Here is a 17,095-nt window from a genome sequence, read left to right on the forward strand (position 1 = left end):
TAAGACGCTCGGGGCCGGCAGGGCCCGCAGGGGAAGTCCGGCTGTTGTACCCGCTAACTGCATTAGCCCTCCTCTCCTTCCCTATCGCTGCTGCCATCGGACGGGTGGGGCGAGCTCCGTTGTGCGGCCCCGGAGCAACCGCGGCGGAGGCCAGAACGGACTGTCCCTTGTGCAGTGGGGGTGAGCGGGGGGCGCTGGAGGACGGGGCCAGGGTAGGGCAGGATGAAAACGAGCCCTGGAGGAGGGGCGGAGAAGGGCAGTTGGGGTGACCTTCCGAAGGAAAGGAGTGGCTGTTGGACAGGGTGTCCTGGAGAAGGGGAGCCTGGCGGCGGACGGGGCCCCTGGGAGGAGGGCTCTGGGGGGTGGGGACTCGGGATCTAGGATTATGGGGGTGTGACACCGAGGTGCAGGTCGCGGAAGCGGGACAAGGGTGGAGGGCAGCGAGCGCAACGGTGACCAGGGGTGGGAACACATGTTCCCGCGGCTGCCGCCCACACCCCCGCGTGTCTGCCGCCCGGACACTAACGGAGATGGATGCGCGGGGGGAGACGCGGAGCGCGTGGCCCCAGGCGGCTCTGCTCTCGCCGCCGCCCCCGCAGCGGAGGGGTCGGGGCGGGGGTCCGGACGCAGATAAAGGGGCTGAGACGCGAGCGGCGCACACGGCCGGCCGCGCGGCAGCATGAGCACCGCGGAGCCTGCCTCGCACCCGGCCCGGGAGGCGGTCGCCTGCGCCTACCAGCGCTTCGAGCCCCGTGCCTACCTCCGCAACAACTACGCGCCTCCGCGGGGAAACCTGAGCAGCCCTGACGGCGTCGGGCCTTGGAAGCTGCGGTGCTTGGCGCAGACCTTCGCCACCGGTGAGCGCGGGGACCCAGGCGCCGGGGACAGGAAGTCACCAGGGAGCTAAAGGGGCGCGTGCGAGAGTCAGATGGGAACCAAGAAGCTGAGCTGGGTGGTTAAGAGGTGAAAACAGAAGAGGAAGAGAAACACTATCCCTTAAGTGAGGGGAAGAGGAGAGACACCTGGAGAGGGGCGGGGAGGGCAGAATGCTCGGAATTGAGAGGTGGGGATGCAGGAGAGATGGAGACAAAGATGAAGAGAGACGCAGGGAAAGAAATGGAGACAGAACGAGGGAGGGCAGCGTGACAACTGGGAGAAACTGCCAGGCGCCTCAGGATTTCCCCCGTAATCACGCTGGTAGGTGGTGTCACAGATGTGGGCCTGGGTCGCAGAGGGGTGAGGTCCCTTTCCCAAGGAAGTCCGTAGGTGTTGGAGCCAGGACTCAGACGTTACTTCTACTCCAGAGCCAATGCTTTTCCCAGATAAAGACACACAGAGGCAGAGGGGGGAGAGGGAGAAGCAGGTGAGGGAGGAGTAAGTGAGGCGGGGCCACCTGGACGGGTCTGCCACCGGGACCCTCTCGCTCTGCCCCACCCAGGTGAAGTGTTTGGACGCACCCTCATCGACATTGGGTCGGGCCCCACCATATACCAGCTGCTCAGCGCCTGCGCCCACTTCGAGGACATCACCATGACAGACTTCCTGGAGGTGAATCGCCAGGAGCTGGGGCTCTGGCTTCGGGAGGAACCTGGGGCCTTCGATTGGAGCACATACAGCCAGCATGTCTGCCTCATTGAGGACAAGGGGTAAGGGCTGGGGGTGCGGGGTGGGGGGGGGGCCTCCCCTGGAGTCGCTGATGGGGGGCGGAGCGTAGCAACAGAGGACTGAGCCCTGGTCCTGACGCTGCCTTCTGCCCCTGCACAGTGAGTCCTGGCAGGAGAAGGAGCACCAGCTGCGAGCCAGGGTGAAGCGGGTCCTGCCCATCGATGTGCACCAGCCCCAGCCCCTGGGTGCTGGGGACCTGGCGCCCCTGCCTGCCGATGCCCTGGTCTCGGCCTTCTGCCTGGAGGCCGTGAGCCCCGACCTTACCAGCTTCCAGCGGGCCCTGGACCACATCACCACACTGCTGAGGCCGGAGGGGCACCTCCTCCTCATCGGGGCCCTGGAGGAGTCATGGTACCTGGCTGGGGAGGCCAGGCTGGCAGTGGTGCCGGTGTGTGAGGAGGAGGTGAGGGAGGCCCTGGTGCGCAGTGGCTATAAGGTACGGGACCTGCGCACCTACACCATGCCTGCCCATCTTCTCACAGGCGTTGACGATGTCAAGGGCATTTTCTTTGCCTGGGCCCAGAAGGTCAGGGTGTAAGGCCCCAGTGTACCCAGTGCCAGCAGCCCTCATCCACCCAGTTCCCTATTATCTGAGGTGGCACGTAATAAAGAAATGTGTCTGCTGCCGAGTGTCAGTGCTGTCTATGGCTCTCCTGGGAAGCAACAAGGGCCCAGAGCTCTCTCTTGTGTTGTGGGAGTGTGGGAGGCACCAACCCCTGAAGGTTCTTCCCAAACGAAGGCAGGCCTGGGTCAGAGGGACCTCAGTCAGCATGTGTGCCAGATACCTACTAGATCCACTCAGCAGCAGGTCCTATTATCCTGTTTGCAGGTGAAGCTAAGAAAGGTTCAGACCAGAAGGGGGGACAGCAGGGAGAATTAAGAGACTAAAGTGGAACTTGCAGGGGTCAAGGTTACAATCCAGACACAGGGAAGTGAGAGGGGAAGAATGGACACCAGCTCCCTCCCGCAGCTCGCTCCACAAGCTGGACTGGAGCTCTGTGCAGCTCTGCTGTTGCTCTGTATCTGGTCCCTGCCATCACGACGCCCCGTACCTAGGTAGAGACCCCACCTGTCTGCTGCTTCTAGACAGCATGGTCTCCTCCTTCCCTCTATCCCACCCACTCACACAAATGAGCTGAACAAGGGTAGGTGAGGCTGACAATTGGTTTATTAAGAATGTCCCTTGCTACCCTCCCACCTTAAAATAGTTCTCAGTATCAAAAAAAAATTAACACAAGCCACTCAAGTCCCTTCAGTTGGAGTCTTAGCATAGTGCGCCTACCCCAGAAAGGGACAAGACAGCAGGGGAAGAACAAGAAGCCAGACTCGCTGCTCCAATCACAGAGACTGCCTTTGGATGGAAAGTTTCTGGAGTGCCACATTCTATCCCAGGGCTGCCAGCAACTCGCAGGGGTCACCTTTACAAGGGTGCAGACACAGCGTGGCCCCTGCCTGCCTCTGGGAAGGCTAGAAACCAGACCTAACCATAAGCCTTTTCCCCTCTTCCCTCAGACTGCCTGTTCCCTTCCCCAGAGTTCAGGCTGTGGCAAAGGGGTTTAACAAGCAGGGCACTGGGGTGGGGGAGGAGACAGGGAGGCTGGCGGGGCCCACAGAATCCCTATTTTCCTTCCTTCCTCTGCCTCCCAAGTGGCTGGTTCTGGAAGGTGATCTTGAGTTGTGTGGGGGCCCTAAGTGGTTTGCAAAGGGTGGGGCGGGGCAACAGAAACACACACACACACACACACACACACACACACGCACACGCAGCCTAGACACCCATACCCCCAGCCAGGTCTTGGGGATATCCTGGCTTTCTGCCTGGCCTGGGCCTTTGTGCAGTTGGTGCTCAGTAAATGGCTGCTGATTGTGACTTGATTCCCTCATCCTACTCCAATGCCCCCCCACTGCGTGGCACACTCACCTGCACTAACACTCATCTTACACTCAGTCTATGTCTACTCCCCTAACCCACACTGACCCAACACACACACTTTAAAACCACTGTGCACTGTCCCAGGCCCAGGCTCACATACACTGTCCACCCAGCACCCCACACACCCAGGCCTGTGCTCACCATCCCGTCACCTACACACCTGGTCTGCTCCACACTCCCGTACACACTCGTGTGCAGGCTCCCAATGAGGACAGCAACACAGAGGCCAGGGGGATTCCTGTCCTGTGCTCTCTGGGATCCTGGCCCCGAATGGAGAGTGTGGCCTCTTGGGGTCTGACCAGGGCATTAGTCAGGGTAAGACTGATCCTCAATCCCAACAGCTTGGTCCTCAAAATCCCATGGGGGAATGCGGACTGCCTCGAAACGGGCAGCTAAAGAGTAAGCATCTAGTGCCACCTAGTGGTCCCTAGAGGAGGGCGCAGGGCGCGCGCGGGGTGGGGGTGACAAAAGGGGACCCCACTGCATCCCCTAAGTCCTGGCACCTGGTCTCCCAGCTAGACAGAGGGCCAGGGGAACCGGCCAGGCAGTGAGGAGACGCGAGGAGGAAGCTGATGGGGGAGCACAGGCAGCTCTCTTCTCAGTGGAGCTAAGAACACGGTTCCACACCAGCTGAGTTCAGGAACAAGAGGGCTGGCTACCTGTTCCCTACCCCAGACGCTCAGCGGCCAGGCCTGAACAGACGCCAAGACCTGTGAGGGCCGTGTGGGGGCGAGCAGGGGAGTGGGCAGGTCACATGATCCTTCATATTTAAGTTCAAGATGCAAAAGGGAAAAAATAAATCATCTCAAAGACTGGGGGGAGAAGAGGATACAGCAGGGAGGGGGCAGAATCCCCACTAGGGCAGACCCGCTCCCAGGGCCTTCAATCCAGCTTGAACTTGGCCTTTGATTCCTTCAGCAGGTACAGGCTGTCATCTTCCAGAAAGCTGTTGAGCCAAGAAGCCCACGGAGGCTTAGCTCTGAGAGCTGCGTGGGGCGAGTGCAGGCAAGCTGGCAGGGGGCTTAGTGGCAGAGAACTCAGTCTGCCCTACAGAGCGGGTGAGCAAGGGCACAAGGAAGGTGAGCCCTGGGCAGGGAGTAGTACCCACCTGAAAAAGAGGACATGGACGGGGATGGTGCTGATGTGCCAGATGGCGTGGGCATCCAGGACCCAGAAGAGAGGTGGGAAGTCCAACAGTTCCAGCAGGGACAGCCCCTGCAGCAGCAGGACCACCACCACGCACTTGTGCACATGAGGCAGACGCTGGTTCCACAGGCACCAGCTCAGCCACCACAGCACATTCACCAGGCCTAGGGGCGTGGGGGTGGGGAGAGGCTCACTCCCCGCAGCCCTTCTCCCCAGCAAAGCATCCCATACCCCCATGCTCTTTGACCCCAGGACCACCTGACTCCCCTCCCAGCCTCCCCCTTCTACCCCAAATCCTGCCCTTTCCCCCACCCCAGGGTCTCCCTAGAACCCCCTTTCCCAGGAACAGCACCACCACCCGCCTCTACTCCAAACCAGCAGTTCTGCATGGGGCCCAGCCCCGCCTCACCAATAGCCACATTAGCCACCAGGTTGTAGCCGTAGTCGAAGCGGACGAGGCTCAGGTAGGCGACGTGCGCGGTCAGCATTAACAGTAGGACAACCCGGAAGGTACTGGCCACAGTCGGGCGCTGCAGCCCCACGGTCCTGCCCCCCCATCCAGAGCGGCTCAGATGGAGGGTGGCCCGTCCCCAGAACAGCATTCCCTGAGGCTCCCCTCACCCCAACAGCAGTCCATGGAAGCCACTGCCCCTCTCCCCCACCAAAACAGGCCAGCTGGGCAGACCTCCAAACCTCCAGGGACCTGGGACCAAGTGCTGCAGGTCCCCAGAAAGAGCCAGGGCCCCCAGTTCTACCCCAGAATCCCCATCCAGTCCGGGGATGTGTGTGTGTTGAGGGACTGGTGAAGAAGGCCCTGGGGACAGCAGCCCCAGGGGAGGGCTGGGTGACCCGTCTGTCCCTAGGGCCTGACGTTACCCCTACAGCTCCCGAGGTGGGCTCACCTGACACAGCACAGGTAGATTGAGTGCAGGACGACGGTGGAGGCACAGAAGTAGTCCATTTTCTGAGGACAGGGAGAGCTGGATGAGGGGCCGGGGAGCGGGGAGTAGGGGAACAAGGCTTCATGCAGGGCAGGGCCCAGTGAGGACCCACCAGGTTCGGGGGCAGAGGCACAGCCGCAGGCTGAGGCCCATAGTCAGTGGGGTCCAGGTCTCATGCTCCTCCTGCCGATTGGCGTTTCACCTCTGAATTTAACAGACTGACCCCTGTATTCACACTGTACAGTTTTTAAAAATGGTGTTCAAGCAGCGAAGCTTTAGGTATTGATGGAGGGTGCCTACAAAGACTCCGGAACATCAAAGCACGTCCGAGAACTCAGAGCGCAGTCTGGAGTCCCACAGCTGGGGGCTCCCGTCCGGATTGCACCCCTTTACTGGCTGGGTGATCCTGGGCAAGTGATTTCACCTTTCCAAGGCTCAGCTGCCTCGTCAGTTAAGAAGAGCCAATAATCACATCTACCTCACAAGGGTTAAGTGAGCTCAAGTGCACTCACTAATAGGTTTTAAATGCCCAGCACAGAACAGGTGCTCCCTCAATGGAGTCAGCAAGAGACCTAAGAGCCAGCTCTGCCCCACCCCGGCCCTCTAGGGGCAGGAGCAGGAGCAGGAGGGGCGCTCACCTCGGTGAGGTCGGTGTCCCTGGTGTGGAAGACTGTAGACCAGAACCAAGCATTGAGGGAGACCTGAGGAGGGGGGCAGCTGGTGAGTGTGGCACCCCAAGGTGGGGAAGACCCCCGGAGGCTGACATCGGTCTTACTCTTGGGAAGAGGCTCTTCAGAGCAGACAAAAGCATTTCCCCTTGTTCCTGGAGCCCATTAAAAAACCTTCCCCTCCACCCCCACCCAGCCCAGCTCCTTCAGGCTCAGCTTCCCACTACCCCGAACCTTCAAGGAGGCTGGGGGGCTTGAAGCCTCCACAGGTTTCCAGCCTGGCCTGGGAACTAGTTCCAGCAAAGTCAAGTTCCCTGGTTACTCAATCGCTAAGACAACAGCCCCCGGGGTGGGGGTGTGGGGGGAGCTTGCCTCCTTCCCCAACTGGCAGGTGATGACAGCCCCACCCAGGCCAGGGGAGCCAGTGACCTCAGTCTCTGGGGGTGGGAATGAAGTGGGTGGGGTAGAGGGGCTTGAGCCAGCTTGGGGTGTGTCCGGAGCACGCAAGGGAGGGAGATCAAGCAGATCCCACTGGGGCCAAGTCTCTGAGGAGGAGGCTCCCCAGCTAGCCCAGCTTCCTCCTGGCTGGGCCGGCCCAACCCGCCAGACCAGTGGCTGCTGCTCAGAGCTCTGGGAGAAGCAGAGAAGCAGGACTGAAGGCGCAGTGGTGGGCAAGGGCCCAGGAGAATGGTTGAGGCCTTTTTCCTGGAAATTAACTGCAAGGAGAGAGTATGGATCGTCTTGCAAATGAGCCCTAGATCTTGTGGGAGTGTGCTGGCACTTGTTTTCTGAGACTGCCGTAACAACGGCAGAGGCCCAAATTACTGAAAAGAGGGTGGGCTGGGGTGGAGATACTTGGGTTGGGAGGAAGGGCTGGGAAACCACTGACAATCAGTCAAAGGAAGAAAGAGCCAGCCTGGATGCCCCGGAGGTAGGGAGGGATGCATTAGGGTGGGACAGCCCTGCCCAAGATGGGCAAAGGCCCGGAGCTGCTCACTGGAGTCCCAAACACCAGGGAAACAGGCCAGGCACGGCCCATGGGAGCAGGGTAGGAAGCCACTCTCCATGAGCACTGCACCAGGAAGCTCAGACAGTAGGATGAGCTCCCTCATGCAGGCCCGAGGGGGCTTCAGAGAGAATGGGAAGGGCAATGGGGAGAGGGCCAGAGGGCTTTCCTTGCCTTTGCTGGCTTTCCAGTCAGTCCTGGAAGTCTCTGGAGGGCTCCTGGTACAAGCCTTTCTGCCTGGGTCCTGGGGTGATTCCCACTGTTTATGCTTCTCTTGTCCTGGACAATGGACTGAGATTCCCTCTGGGAAAAATCAGGGACTGGCCTACGTGCTCCTTCATCCCTGTCCAGGCCTGATGTCAAGTGATTATTCTAGGTCAGGTTGCTTCCACTTTTAAGGACAGCCATCCTATCCCATCCCTTATGCTGCCCCTTCCCCAGACAGTAATGGAGGCTAGAAAACGGGACAGAAGAGGGTGCTTCTTGGGTACTGCTCCCACAAAGTGTGACGCGCAGGGTCAGCATGGAGAGGACCCAGGTGGTCACGCGGACCAGATCTCCCAGGCAGGCCAGGAACAGGGACAGCCTTGGGAAAGAGAGTGGCCCTGGAGCCAGTGTGAGAGGGAGATAGAGAAGAAGGCAGCAGGGACTGGAAGCCAGCCAGGAGTCCTTGTCACCTAGCAGGAAGGGGGAGGTGACAAAAAGACTGAGCTCAGTGGCGGTTGGAACAAGGAAAGCAGGAGGTGTGCACAGGACCAGGGCTTAGCTGTAGGGCACAGGGGTGGGGACTGCTTGGTCCCCCGTTTAACTGTCTCTGCATCCCTGAAAAATCACCTCTCCCTGGGGAGTGTCCCATTATGGACGGCTCCTCTTCTGACCCTCTCCTCAGACCTGGGAGAGAGTGTCATCAAGAATGCAGGCCCTCGGGCGGACTACCAGGGTTCACATCCTGGCTCAGCATTTCCTGTGTCCTTGGGCGTGTCCTAGCCTTGCTGTGCCTCACTTTCCTCATGTGTAAAATGTGAACAGCTAGTGTCAATAAGGATTGAAGGAGTAATACAGGTCTGTAGAGCCCAGTGCCCAGGACAGGGTGAAACATTAGGTGTTATTTCTCTGCATTGTGTTGACCAGCAGGGGACTGTCACACCTCTCCACAGACCTGAGAGGCCACGTCTGCCTTCAATTCTCCCTGTGGGCCAAGGCAGTCTAGGAGCAGAAGGGCTGGTCTCCCCACAGCTGCCCAGGCCCGTCCCACAGTTCTAGGCTGGGGGCAGAATGTCTGGAGCCTTCACAATGAGATGGACTCTGGGTTCAAGTCCTGCCTCAGCCTTTAAATAGCTGTGTGATCTTGAACAAGTAACAGGTTCTCTGAGCCTCGGCTGCCTCATCTACAAAACAGGGTTAATAATAGTACCCACTGCATAAGAGGGTCGTGAGGACAATGTCTGCGAAAGCCTGGCCCAAAGAAACCACTCAATACATGGTTGCTATTACTGCTGCCTGGTACACGGTAGGTGCCCCATAAATGCCAGTTTTCTTCATCATGTCCAGCAGGTTTCCCTTCACCTGACCTCACCTTCCTCTTCATCAAGGTGCACAATGTGCAGGTCAAACCATGGGGCCCCAGTCTGTGGATCCCAGAGGTGCAGACACCTCAGCTATAGGGAGCGGCCCCTCCTCCTGGCTCCAGAGCCATCACCCTGCCAGGATGCACTGAAGAGATACTAGTTCCCTTCCCTCAGTTTGTAATCAAGACTCAAGTGAAGGGGACAGAGCGATGTGGAAGGAAGGGAAAGCCCCCAAGATGCAAGTGTCCGGCTGCTCCTGGGCTCCTCTGCCAAGCTCGAGTAGAATGGGGGGGGGGGCAGATGGGGTAACTGGCCAATCAGACAGGCCAGGAGGAGGAGGGCCTGGCCCAGCAGGCGCCAAGAACTTCTTGTAAACACCGAGGAAAGGGGGAGGCCAGGGGCAGGGTGCCAATGAGGGTGGAAATGGAGGGGGACAGGGAAGGCTGCGGGGAGAGAGAGCAGGAGGCTGTTTCAGTCTGTTAGAAAATAAGAAAATTGAGACAAAAATATCACAGCCGTGAAACTGGTTGGATGCCAAGTGACAGGAATTCGACCCCAGTGCTAAGCCCCAGTGCTCGGGGCTGTCACTGACACCGTGGTGGTGGGGACAAGTGGGTCTTTAAATAGCTCGGTGTCTCAGAAGTGGGGGAGGCAGAATGTTAAATATGATGCCTGCTGCCATCCTGGGCCCCCCCTAAAGGCCATGGTGTTTCACCCCCTGCCTCACGCAGAGCAAACCTGCCCAGTTCACCCCTGAGAGAGAAGAGGTGGATGCAGATAGGAAGAAGTGGGCTTTGTCCACCCTCGAAAAGGATTCCTTGATTTCCTGCCATTGCCTGTTCCCCTGGCTCGTGTCTGACTGTCAAGAAGTCCTTCCTGAAATCTAACCATCATTCTGCAGCAGCCTCAACCTATGTCTTCTCAGAGTTTCCTCAGCAGAGGTCGACCACAGTCCCCATCTCCACAAATCACCCTGACATCCTCAGGCTCTCGCCTCTCCCCCTGAGGACCTTTTCTTGCTGGATGAAGGGGCAGGGAACTGGTTTGTCTTCCCAGCTTTGGCAGAGAGCAGGGGCCCCCAGTTCCATGAAGTCTAAGGTCCGTGGTGTACAGAGCTTGGGCGGGCTCCCTCAAAGCCTGGCTGCTGTCCAGCCCACGCTCAGGCCTAAATGTCAGGGCAGGGGCTGCTTTCTTGTGCTAACGCTTCACTAACTTTGCTGGGGGCAGGGTCTCCTTATTTCCCAAAGAAGAAGATTGGGACAACCCCCGCCCAAGACTTAACCTGGAGGAGGTGAGGGGCCTTCCTACCCCACCCCAACAGAAATCAAGAGCTCCACGGCTCCAGGACATCCAGCTCCGGACAAAGTCCACGGCCACACCCTCCATACAGGCAGGATCCCTCCATCCTGCAAATACATACAGGATGAAAGACTAGGTGTAAAATCCAAACTGGATCACCCAAGGGACTGCGACTCTGTCCCTCAAGGGCCTAGTGGTGGCATGAGGGGGTTCCATGTCCCAGAACACCATACACTGTAGGGTAGCCTAAGACACAGGCCCCAGGTATCTTTCTCTCCCACCCTAACAGCTTCTCCTCTGTTCCTGAGAGTCCTTGGATATATGGCTGGGAAGTGTGACACCTCACTGAGAAGTAAGCTGAGTGGCAGATGACAGTGAAATGCAAGACCCAAGAATCAGAGAGACAAAGACAAGAGTCGTGAAATGACCACTGGCTTTTGGCACATGAAGACAAAGGCTGGGACCCTCTGAGGCCCCCTCAAATCCCTGGGTCTATCCAAGGAGCTCTGAGCTTTGTTCAGAGAGTTCAGACAGGGCTGTGCTATGCTCTCTGTTAGGGCAGAGCTGAGGGGGGGGTGCAGGTGGTGGGCGAGACAAACAGTACACCTGGAAGAACCTCAAGGGAAAGAGGACAGGTATACCCTCCTCAATTTCCATGCCCTTCCTGCTTTCTCAGCCAGGACCAAATTCCCTTCCCTGCAAGAGGCCTAAACAGGAAGTGGTGACTCCATCCCACCCAGGCCTGTGACAGTGTGTATTGATGCCAGGCCCCTGCCTCTGCAACAGAACTTGCCCCTCAGCTTGGCACTCCAGGCCTCCTCTGCTCCACCTTCCCTCTCTCTCCTCCCCTTCACACAGCCACGCAGCGGCCAGGCTGACCTTCCCAGGTTGCCTGTGAGGTCCCACACTCTCCTTCGCTCCTGCTATGGCCCCTGCTACGGCCCCAGCCTGGAATGCTGAAATCCACCCTCCTCTCCCCCCATAGGTATATGTCCAAGCCTGATGAGGCCTGCAAGTCCCAGGTGAAGCCTCTCCACCTCCTAGGGCTCCTGCAACACACTTCTCCACGTGGTCTCCCCATGTCAACACTTCCAGCCTCTCTACCTAAGCCCTCCTTGGCTCTGCCTGTACTCTGCCCCCCAGGCTGGCTGGACCTGCACCTCCCACTGGGCTCAGCTTCTGGGGCAAGGGCTTCAGCTTCCACAAGTGCTAACCCCGGTCTCCACCCATAGCAAATGCTCTGCTAACGTCTGTCCTAGTCTGTGGGGACAACCCCAAAGGGGCTTGGTGCTCGGGCTCCGGACTCAGACAGACCTGGATGCCAACCTGCCCTGTCTCCACTATTTGTTAACTTGTGGGCTATTAGCTTTGGGCAAAGTTTTTTTTTTCCCTCTGAGACTTGCTCAGAGCTCACAGTGGTGTTAGGATTAAATGAGAACATGTAGGTAAAGTACATACCATGTTTCCCTGAAAATAAGACCTAGCCGGACAATCAGCTCTAATGCGTCTTTTGGAGCAAAAATTAATATAAGACCCAGTCTTATTTTACTATAATATAAGACCCAGTCTTATATTACATATATTAATTTTTGCTCCAAAAGACGCATTAGAGCTGATTATCTGGCTAGGTCTTATTTTCTGGGAAACAGGGTAGGACAATGCCCATCACATGATTTGTGTTCCATAATTCATAACAATTACTGATATCTGTTGAATGGACAGTATTAGGGAGGATCAGCATTTCCCAGAGGCTTCACAGCCTCCGTCCCGCCCTCCTTCCGATTCCCGTCTCCCAAGTCTGGCGCTCAGCATGGACTTCTCGGCACCCCCACGCTATCAGTTTTCCTAAGGTTCTCAATTCTCATTTTCCTTGACTGTCCAGCAGCATTCAGGAGAATGGCCTACTCTCTCCTTCCTGTCCTTGCCCCAGGGCTCCCCTAAGCACCCGATATCCTAACTTTCTACCTACACCTCTGTCTCCATTGCTGGCTTGTCCTCCTCTATCCAGCCATTAAATTTTAAGGTCCCTCAGGGCTCTCTCCTAGTCTCCTTCTCTTCTCGCCGTCTAAGGTCTCCCTGGTGATCTCATCCACACTCACAGCTTCTATCACTGTCTCGTAAGCAGAAACACAGTGGTCATCCTGGATTTCTTTCTCCTCATCTAACCTACCGCTGAGGCTTGTCAGCATAGCCAGGATGGTAAGTGTGGACTCAGGAGCCAGATCCCCGGCTCCTAGGACAGGTTACTTAACTCCAGTCCTGGTTTCCGCCTCTATAAACTGGGGGTAATAATACTACCTACTTCATAAGCTTGTCATGGGATTAACAAGTTAATATTTATAAAATGCTTAGAATGGTGCCTGGCATACAGGAGAGCTACATATGCGTTTGTTAAAGAAATTTTTTTTTAATTTTAATGTCACCGCCAAAACATAGCTCAAATACACTTCTTTAATACCGCACTTCATAAGACCTGTGCCACCTCTCTAGTCTAGCTTCTGTGCCCTGTGCTAAAGCTATCAACCAGCCCCATGCATGCACTCCCACCCACTCCAATCTGTTCCCTACACAGTAGCCAGCATGAATTTTGCAAGCAATCTAGTCATGAAACCCCCTTCTGTCTGACCCTCATTGTTTCCTGATGCTTTGAGAGTCGAGATCTAAAGTGTTTGTTTGTCCCCAAGATCCCCATGGGCGGGCTACCTGCCCACTGGTTGCACACCCCACTCCCTGGCTTCCTGCATGGAAGGCCTCCTGGCTGTTCAGGTCCTCAGATAACCTGAGCTCTCTCCAGCCTGTGCACATTCTGAGTTTTCTCCGTAGATGACTCCTCCTAATCTCCCTGAATTCATCTAGTTAACATTCACTCACCATTCTGATCTTCCCTCCTTTGCCCCTTCCTTCGGGAAGCCTTCCCTGATTGCCCTGTACTGATCTGGTCCCCCACCACATGCCCTTACAGCACCTCTCCTCCACTGCACTTTTACATTCAATTGTGTGATTAGTACCAGAGGGCAGGGACCCATCTGTTTTTATATACTTTTGGATCTCCAGGACCCAGCAAAGTACCTGGCACACAGTAGGTGCTTAATATGTGACTGAGTGGCTGCTTGGATGGCAGGAAGGTGAGGGAGTGGGGATTGTTTCCCTAAGGCTTACAGTGGTAGCTCTCATCTAGAGACCTCCATAGCAACCTCTTACTCTCACACCCTCCCCAAGGTTGTCACAGTTCATATCTGTACCAAAGTCCATGCTTCTCACACAATTCCTGACCCTGGATGCTGGCTTTTCTGACCAGTCACACTGTGAAGCTCAGAGCCATCCCTGGAACATATTTCAGCTTCTCCAGGGATGCTCTAAGATCAGGCTGAACTCTCGACGGAGTGCTCTGGCTGCCACTGCTTCTAGGCCTGAGCTGGGGTTGAAATTGCTTCAAGTCCTTCAAAGACGCTCTTGGAAAGGCCTGTGGTCCCAACATGCTCCCCACCACCCATCTCCCTTCTGTGTTTGTAAATGGCCCTATTGGGTCTTTTCGTGGCTTCCTCCTTCAGGACAAGAACAATGTTTCTTTCCTCTCTCTCCTTCCCAAACAGCCTGACCTAGGACTCTGCTAGAAAGGTAAGGCCCAATTCAGCACCATCCCTGTTTTCTGCCCAGTTCTGGTCACCCTGCAACTTCAGTCCTGGAAAACAGAGGGGCAGCTTGGTGGGTGGAAGCCCTGTAGGGTGAGAGCAGGGATCTAACAATTCCTTTATCCTAGGTGAGCATGTAAAGCGGGAATCCTGCCAGGTTACTTACCCAGGCAAAGGCTACGCAGGTGGAATACATAGGCGAGGAGGCTGGTACAGAGGTGCGGTAGCGACAGAGCATCACCAGGCTGGCCAGGCCATTGAGGAAAGAGGCCACAGCAGAAGCTGGCTCTTGGAAGAACAGGAACCGGGAAAAGGGCCACTGAAAAAGGAACACGGGGAGGATGGCTGAGGGGCAAGCACCTCCCAGGTGGCCCAAACTATCTTTTCTTGACTTGCTGCATCCATAGGTCCCCAGCCGGTTTCTCAGCTCTGGACCTGGCCAAAGTCTCAGGTTCAGTTCCTCTTTGGGTCAGTGAGCTCCCCTCCAGTCCCTGGCTGAGGGCCATCCCTCTATCCTAGCCAGCACTTAGCCAGGTCTCTGAGAAGCCTAAGTGATCCAGTGCAGATGGGTCAGGATGGCCTAGTGGAAACAGCACTGACCTGCCATCCAGAAGACAGAGGTCCTAATCACGCTTCTACCACTGACCACAGCTCTCTGAACCTCAGCTTACTCTGTGACAAACTGGGGACAATAATTCTTGTGAACCGCAAGAAGCCCCATCATATCGGATCAAAAGGCATCAGCACACTGTGCCTCGCTGGGCAATCTGAGGGGGTATTGCTATTTTAATCCAGACTCCTACTGAAGAAGCAACAGAGAGGACGCTGTGGCGGTCAGGGAATTTGTCCTGGAGCAAGGTGGGCCTTCAGCCACCCTCAGAAGCCCAGCACCACACTCTGAGGGGATCCCAAAGCCTCCCAGATCTTGTCACTCCCAATCCAGAGGCAGGACACATTGGTCCCATCTGATTATATGAAAACCAGCAGATTTTGAGCACAGGTATCTGCCTCAAACACACACTCATCACCCCATACCTCAGACTGCTTGGACAGTGTAGTCTAACAGGAGGGTATCTGATTCCTACCACACTACTACCATCTACGTACCCTGACTCTCTAACTCACCTTGCCATGGAACTGAGGCACTTCGTGACCTTCCTGGAGATAGAGGCCAACGGTGACCCACATACACTCATACTTACAGTCGTCCCGACAGGTCCAGCCTGAAACATAAATTGGCCTGGTGAACTATTCAGTACGGGAAGCACAGAGAGCTTGAATGGGGCTCAAAGTCAAATGCAGGTCAAGAGGGCCTGCAGGTTGGAGAGAACCAGAATAAATCTCAAAATTCTAGTTTCCCGCTTGGATCGATGAGAGATAGTGGGACATACACATAAGGAAAGGTGTGTGTGTGTGTGTGTGTGTGTGTTGCCGGGGGTGGGGGAATACAGTGAGCAAATAGGAATGTTTCTTCTCTTCTCCTTTCACCCCAAATGGGGATCTTTGCATCTGATGGACTCCTCTATGGATGCCTGGGTTTATGTTTGCTTCCTGAACACAGAATTTGTTCTCACCCACCTGCGAGGAACCCTTGCTCTGTTAGTCCCCTCCTGCAAAAATGAAGCCCAAATTCTTCAGTCTGACTTTTAAGGCCCCAAATTGTCTTTCCAACTTTATTTCCCAATACTCCTTTTCATGCATCCTGCTCCCTGAATAAAACAAGCTACTGGACGTGCCTGCATCTGCTCAGGGCCTCCACTCTCTCTGTTCCCTCTGTCTGTATTGCAAAGGGACAATAAAGAGAACAAACTTGTAGTCAAATAGGCCAGAACTAAAAACTCTGTATTACCACTTACTGTGTGACTTTGGGCAGAGTACTTAACCTCTCTGAGTTTTCCTATCTGTAAAATTAGAATATACCTCAAAGCATTGTTGTGAAAATTAATTATTTTGACACCTGTCACACACTAGGTGCCCTCTATTACCACAGGTCCAAATAAATGTATCCATTGGAAATCCTTCCTTCTCAGAATGTTCTAAAATGATTGCTGCCCGCGCATTCTCAAATCCAGAAACGATTCCTTCCTCTCCTACATGTTCCTATTGCTTAATCTAAGGGTCCTTTAGAGCTCAAATTATCTTCTACTTTGCACTTGAGAAGGTTAATGTCCCGTGGAAGCTGTGAGCAGCGAGGGGCAGGACCCCGGTCTGATTTCAGGGCTTTGTATCCATGAATATTAAACAACCGTTTGACTAAATAAACAGTAAATGAGAGCTGCTGGGAAAATAAAACTGGCTGATGAGCCTCTCATTATCCTGGGTCTCCAATCACACTGACATCGGGCCCTGCGTGGGAAAACAAGGTTCACAGATTGCACAGAGGTATTTCGGGCACAAGGGGCGGGGCTTAGAGGGCGGGGCTTACCTGCTAGACTCATGTAGATTGGCTGGCGGGAGCGGAAGTGCTTTAATGCTCCCCCCGAGCAGTTCCGCTCCTCGCACCGGAACACGCAGTCGCGGTACACCGGTTCGCGGTCGCCCTGGGAACCACTGGCTAGCGCGGCTGCCCCGGCTAGCAGCATCAGCCGCGCTGTCCACCCGGCCATCCCTTCACCCTGGCCCTCCGCCGGCGGAGGAGCTTAGGTGTCTTCACATCCGGAGTAACCGGAAGTGCCTTGTGTTCTCTATTCTCTCCGCTGACGTCCACTACGTTGAAATGAAAAGTACCCGGATTTTTGTGCGCGCCTGCCCCGCCCCTTGCATTACTGTCATGTCCATATATAGAGGCGACCGAGTTGAGGGAGAGGTGACGACAGGTGATTGAAGCGAGAAATAAAGTGGTCTTTTATCAACATCCGTTTTGTTGCTCCCCAGGTTCTCTTTTATTTGAGGTAGGGCTATTTTTATGTCACCAGCCCTGTTGGATTTCACTTCTAATGTACCTGGAACTGGCCACTGTTCTCCATCTCCTCTGGCACCTCCCTGATTAAAGCCATCATCTGTCGCTGAGACCGCCGCAGTAGCCCCTTAACGAGTCTCCCTGCCTCTACTTTTCACTCCCTTCAGTCCGCGCTCCATTTCCCAAAATTCAAATTTGACCATGTCACTTTTCTTCTTAAAATTCTTTACTGGCTCCCAGGTAGGATAAAATAACTCCACAAATCCTGCTTGATTTGGCCCTGCCCACGGGTCTCCCTCACCCCCCTGCCCCAGACCTCCCCCAAGGGGCCACGTCTC

The 17,095-nt window shown here is 55.7% G+C and overlaps 2 protein-coding genes across 4 annotated transcripts; one reads left to right on the forward strand and one right to left on the reverse strand.

The window, feature by feature from the left end:
• Positions 1 to 534: 534 nt before the first annotated feature.
• Positions 535 to 2,292, forward strand: PNMT (phenylethanolamine N-methyltransferase; the record flags this gene model as incomplete). The annotated part of the gene is given in 5 exon segments (XM_081027129.1): positions 535 to 580; positions 583 to 669; positions 672 to 857; positions 1,439 to 1,646; positions 1,765 to 2,292. Coding segments are annotated over 5 exon segments (966 nt in total). The 3' UTR covers positions 2,204 to 2,292.
• Positions 2,293 to 2,815: 523 nt separating this feature from the next.
• Positions 2,816 to 16,568, reverse strand: PGAP3 (post-GPI attachment to proteins phospholipase 3). Of its 3 annotated transcripts, none has more exons than XM_081027131.1 (8): positions 16,284 to 16,568; positions 14,984 to 15,081; positions 14,025 to 14,177; positions 6,324 to 6,386; positions 5,647 to 5,708; positions 5,154 to 5,290; positions 4,707 to 4,908; positions 2,816 to 4,544 (listed from the first exon to the last, which is right to left on the reverse strand). In XM_081027131.1, exons 1-8 carry the CDS (start codon positions 16,462 to 16,464, stop codon positions 4,481 to 4,483), a joined length of 960 nt encoding a protein of 319 aa, XP_080883257.1. In that variant the 5' UTR covers positions 16,465 to 16,568; the 3' UTR covers positions 2,816 to 4,480. The 3 variants fall into 3 exon arrangements, with proteins under 3 accessions (XP_080883257.1, XP_080883258.1, XP_080883259.1); XM_081027133.1 differs by having other exon boundaries at positions 3,971 to 4,387; XM_081027132.1 differs by lacking the exon at positions 6,324 to 6,386 and having other exon boundaries at positions 16,284 to 16,566.
• Between the last annotated feature and the right edge of the window lie 527 nt (positions 16,569 to 17,095).

This window comes from Rhinolophus hipposideros, assembly GCF_964194185.1.
Source record: "Rhinolophus hipposideros genome assembly, chromosome: 20".
In the NCBI taxonomy this organism is placed as follows: domain Eukaryota; kingdom Metazoa; phylum Chordata; class Mammalia; order Chiroptera; family Rhinolophidae; genus Rhinolophus; species Rhinolophus hipposideros.

Bases quoted from the DNA above. Each gene is read 5' to 3' on its own strand.
- PGAP3 (XM_081027133.1), bottom strand. From the start codon at position 16,464: ATGGCCGGGTGGACAGCGCGGCTGATGCTGCTAGCCGGGGCAGCCGCG. The intron at 14,178-14,983 runs GTGAGTTAGAGA...TTCCTTTTTCAG, and splicing joins TGCCTCAGTTCCATGGCAAG to TGGCCCTTTTCCCGGTTCCT. The intron at 4,388-4,706 runs GTGGGTACTACT...ATTTATTTTTTC, and splicing joins GTCCATGTCCTCTTTTTCAG to CCTTTTGCATCTTGAACTTA.